Here is a 5,246-nt window from a genome sequence, read left to right on the forward strand (position 1 = left end):
ACACATTAAGGGACTGCACAGAAGCCTCAAGAATTTGGCGGCAGTTAGTGAAACCCTCTTACATAACCACTTTCTATAGAGCTCCCTTCGAGACATGGATCCGCTGGAATCTTACAAAGGAAGTCGGTGCTAATGCACAACCATGGCTGTCCCAATTTGTTGTGACTTGCTGGTGGCTGTGGAAATGGAGGAATAAGGAGATCTTTGACCCCCCTTTTAGAAGACCAAGCAATGCACATTTATGTATTAAAGAATATTTGCAGAGGATCAATAATGCTTTTAAAAAAGTCAATATCCTTAAGGGAGCAAGGAAGAAAAAAGAAATACATATTGCGTGGCAACCTCCGGAGGATGGATGGCTAAAAATCAATAGTGATGGAGCAGTCTCACAGGAGCACTGTACAGCAGGGTGTGGAGGCTTGATTCGGGACAGCCGTGGAAGATGGGTAGCAGGGTTCTTGGCGAATATTGGCAGAGGAACAGCATTCATGGCAGAAGCCTGGGGAATTCTCCATGGATTGAAACTAGCTTGGGATTTGGGATTCAAAAAAATCATTCTAGAAACTGATTCAAAAATAGCATTCCAAATTCTTAGCAAAAGAGAAGAAAGCGACAATCATCCGGAAACAATCATAAGAAGCATCAGCCAGTTAATACAAAGAGACTGGAATGTAAAACTCTGTCACACATACAGGGAAGGAAACAAAAGCGCCGATTGGCTTGCGAAGGAGAGTTTACAAGCATGCCTTGGATTTCATTTCATAGATACTATGCCAGCAGGGCTAAGGAATATTATAGATGATGATGCTAGAGGGGTATCATTGCCCCGTTTTATCCTTGATTTTTAATTTTCTTGGGCGCTAAGCCCCGTCAAAACACCAAAAAAAAAAAAATGCGATTGAACTCAATATTTTTTAATTTTTATATTTCTCATTATTATTATGTACAAACAATGTGTGATATTTTGTGTTGTCATGTTTGATCTTTGCTTTTACAACTCCATAACAAGAATATAAACCAAGCATTTGCTAATTTATTATTGTAAATTTGACATTAAAAGAAAAAAAATTGTTAATAGTCTCTAGAGAATGGATATTGAATTATCTGAGTACTCTGTTTAGATTTCATCTTAAATTTATCAATTTCATCAAAACCAAGCAGCATGCAAATAAATTTGCACTTTTGTCAAAACCTCACACCTCCATTCATCTCAAGCCTGTGATGTTTCCAACTTGTTGAAGGAAATTTTCTAAAAATTTAGTGAAGAACTATTGAAATTTCTTACATATATACAGAGTAATAAAACACCACATGATCTGATAATTTTATGAGCTTCTGCTGTGAAGAGACTTGCTTGCTTGTGAAGCCAAGACCATTGCCTTAGCCCTTGTGCTCATCAACATCAACTCTCGCACTGCGCGACGCTGGTGTTGCCGTGCATTTTTCGCTCGCTTTGGAGCTAACCGGTTGTCCCTTTCCTCAAAGGCGAGCCGGAATTTCTCGGCCACTGATAATTCAGGGGAGGTTGAAGGAGAGGGCGAAGCGGGCTTCACTGCAAAACCACGCCCTCTCCATGTCTTGGGATCAATATCCTTCACAGCCACATCATCCAACACGGTATTTTGTAACGCTTCCCAAGGAACCTGAGTTCCCATAAACCCGAACGGAGATGACTTCAGGTTCACTATGATCCGCGGACACTCGGTAGATATCTCGTCTAACGAATTATTGTCGATGTTTGGCTGCAGAAAGAAAACCATAAAATTAAGCGTCTCGTGACTCATGCATTAGTGAGGACAAAGATCTGCATTCAATTACAAAAGAGAAAGATTTAATAGTTCATACCCATACTAGCCACCGGAGTGATTGCGCGCCACTTGAAATTTCTTTCGTATCGAGCTCCTCCCAGGAATCCTCCTCGACATAGTCCAGCCTCGGTTTAAATATACTCAAGCACCTCCGAGCTGTATGATCGCTCCTCAGACACCCTCTGCGACATTATCCAATAATCTTGTCTTAAATCTTCAATTACATAAAAAAAATTTCCCACTTTCTAAATATACTTTATTTTTTAAAAAGGTTAACAGAAAACTTTTCCGCTATCTACAACTCTCACCAGTCACCAGTTTAGAGAATGTTACCATTGTGAGGAGAAATCAAGCACCAAAGTCAAATCTTGACATTATGAACAGAAAAGCAAGTAATAATGTCATGAATCTTGATCATTTTTAAAGAATTCAATTTACTTATACGAACTATTGAAATCCGGCATATGAACATGATACTAAAATGGGCCATTTAAGAAAATTTCTGGTTTTCAACTTCTGAGCATTGAAAATAGGCAAACGTTATAACATAGAAATATGACTATCAATGAATGATGAGAGATACGTACCCGCATCTCAATGTCTCTAATAAACGGCAGTGCTTCACAAGTTCGGATATACCAGTAGCAGTGATTTTGGTACATCGGCTGCAAATAGTCTCAATATATCAAGTGACTCTGAAAAAGAGAGAGAAGTATAATATAAAAAAAAGCACACTAGACACGGCGGCAAACGTGTTTGCTTGGTAATTGTTTCGACAGAATCATAATCCTATACCTTATATCCAGAGCTTTAATTGATCTGCATACTTCGGCTGCTTTAATCAAGCCGACGTCGGAAACATCTGATCCAGAGACATCAAGGTATTCCCAAGAAGTATCAGCTAATGCAATCAGGACATCATCATTCAACAACTTTCTCCGTCTCGCAATAGCTGCCACTGCCGTCTATCATTTAGAATTAATTCTTTAACCGTAAGAATGCATCTTATGCATGATCTCTTTTTCCGTACAAAGCACAATAAAAGATTCTTAAGAATAAAGCTGTTCATGAAATTAAGCAATAAAGCAGTTTTTTTTTTTTACCCACAAAAAGGCTCTCCTAGAGAAAAAATTTACAAACATTTCTTACGTGCATTCGCATTGCGCAGGCTACAACTTCGAAATTTTTCTTTACAGAAATATATGCATGAATAAATGACCAATCAATAGATTTAACAGGTAGAATCATTCTCTAGAAAACTACCTTTATCTCAGCTGGCAAACCGATAGCAATCTCCGGCAAATCCGTAATAATATCCTCCAAATGTTTTCCAATAACTCCAATGCATAGGCTAACCAAACTTGGAGGCTTCATCTTCTTAGGCAGTAGTCCTGCATATAATTTTATCCCGAAATCGAACCATATTAAGGCGCTGCCATGGCTCAAAACCTATGATCCGTGAGTTAACTACCTAAACCTCAAGACAACCAAGAACATACATACTGGCTCCATCAAATAATATAAAACACATTTTAACAATCCTATTAAGGTGCAAAACTCAAACTGAACTTCCTTGAATATCATTAGCACAAGTCACAATAAACAAACACAGATTCTAAGCCTCAAAGGAAAATCCCTAAGTATACAATCTGCTACTTTCACAACATCAGCTACCATAATCAAAACAGGTATATAATCATATGGAATCAAACTTCAATAAAAGCTCCAAATGAATTTTATTCACCATTCCCAAATTTTCTGTAAATTGGAACTGAATCTGAAATTGTCACACAAGCTAATTAATTGTCCAACCCCCCTCCCTCTTTTTTTCTTCTAATTTTCATTGACCATACCCCAAAAACAAAGCAAGTGCAATTCATCATAGAGCTCAGAAAGTTTGAAGCTTTACCAATAAACAAACAAAAACAAAACACCCCACCTCAGGAAAAAATAAAATTGATTACATACAAAACCAAATTACCTTGAAATTGATGGTGGTTAGTTGCAATGGAAATTTTGTTCTTGACGTTGGATTGGGGATTCAAATCGAGGTTTTGCAGAGAGGTTTCTAATTCCTTGGAAGCTTTACCTTTATCCATCAAAAAAAGCAAACAGCAAAAACCAGAGACAAGTATGTGCAAACACGATTGAATCAAAAACACACACACAACACAATAGCCCAGAAAGAGGTTCTTAGTATTTAGGGATTTTAAAAAAAAAATGTTTATTTATGTTCAGAAAAATAGAAACACACGATGCCGACTTGACTTACCATCCGGTTCCTTTCATATATACACCAATACTCTATGGTGATGGCGTGCTGCTGGGAGAGGACGATGATGTGTTGCGTGGAGCTGTGCCGGGAAGGACGACGGAGAGAGAGCGGTGCTACGAGGAAGGGAGAAGGAGAGAACAGGGCCGCGGGACGCGAGTCAGGGTTGGTGTTGTCCAGCGGCAGGCCGGCAACAATGGTGGAGGCGCGGAGCAGAAGAAGGAACAGGAAGGTAAAGGGAGAGCAAAAGGCGTTGCTGAAGGTTCAGAGGATTGGAGGCAAAGGGGGCAAGAAGAGTTAGGGTTATGTTGTTGCTACGGCTGTTAGGTCATTTGGGCTTGGGGTAGGTTTAATTTAGGATTTTTCATAAAATTGGTTCAGTTCGGTTTGGTTAGAATTTTTCTTATAAGAACCGAAAACCAAACCGAATCGCAAAAAAACTGCAAAATCTCATTTTTTCAGTTTTTTCGGTTTTTAATTTATTCGGTTATCAGTTTTTTTGGTTCGGTTAGTCGATTTTGTTCGGATTGGATCGGTTTTGAACATTCCTAATTTTGATCACACTATAAACATGACTTCTATTGTTTATTTGATTAATCAATAAATCCAAAAGTCTCACTCTTATAACAAAGCAAGAGAATGTTTTAGTTCACATGAAGAAAAGATGGAAATTAATTAGGGACCTTAGTAAAAGTTTTACTAATGAGTAAAAAAATTACTCCAATAGCCATTGAAATTAAGTTTTTCTAAAACGATCGAGAAAGTTGATGAAATAAAAAAAAATGAATAATTACCTTTAAATTAAAGTTTTAGTATTTGCACATGATAAAATTACAAAATTTAGAGGCCTGCTACACATACAAGCCTTTTTGGTTTACAAGTCTTACAAGTTGGCACAAGCCCAATAAAACACACACGCATTACACTCTCACATTCAAGAATAAATACATGCATGTTATTCAACCACTTCTTGTTTCCAAAGCGCGCTACTCACCATGCATTATGAATGACTCTTCTTCTTCCTCCATGAAAACGAGTTTCTTGCCAATCGTTTTGAAGATAATGGAACTTCAGAAATACACCCAAACGATTACAAAAATACACCCAAAGGATTACAGAAATACACCCAAAGGATTACAGAAATTCACCTAAACGATTACAAAAAT

At 37.8% G+C, this 5,246-nt stretch overlaps 1 protein-coding gene across 2 annotated transcripts; it reads right to left on the minus strand.

Moving 5' to 3' along the window:
- Nucleotides 1-1,068: 1,068 nt before the first annotated feature.
- LOC107467412 (uncharacterized) lies at nt 1,069-4,402 on the minus strand. Of its 2 annotated transcripts, XM_016086503.3 has the most exons (7): nt 4,081-4,402; nt 3,790-3,897; nt 3,072-3,199; nt 2,604-2,773; nt 2,396-2,473; nt 1,846-1,990; nt 1,069-1,742 (listed from the first exon to the last, which is right to left on the minus strand). In XM_016086503.3, exons 3-7 carry the CDS (start codon nt 3,180-3,182, stop codon nt 1,326-1,328), a joined length of 921 nt encoding a protein of 306 aa, XP_015941989.1. In that variant the 5' UTR covers nt 3,183-3,199; nt 3,790-3,897; nt 4,081-4,402; the 3' UTR covers nt 1,069-1,325. The 2 variants fall into 2 exon arrangements, with proteins under 2 accessions (XP_015941989.1, XP_015941988.1); XM_016086502.3 differs by having other exon boundaries at nt 3,790-4,402.
- Nucleotides 4,403-5,246: the final 844 nt, after the last annotated feature.

The sequence above is a fragment of the Arachis duranensis genome, chromosome 9 (assembly GCF_000817695.3).
Source record: "Arachis duranensis cultivar V14167 chromosome 9, aradu.V14167.gnm2.J7QH, whole genome shotgun sequence".
Classification (NCBI taxonomy): Eukaryota; Viridiplantae; Streptophyta; class Magnoliopsida; order Fabales; family Fabaceae; genus Arachis; species Arachis duranensis.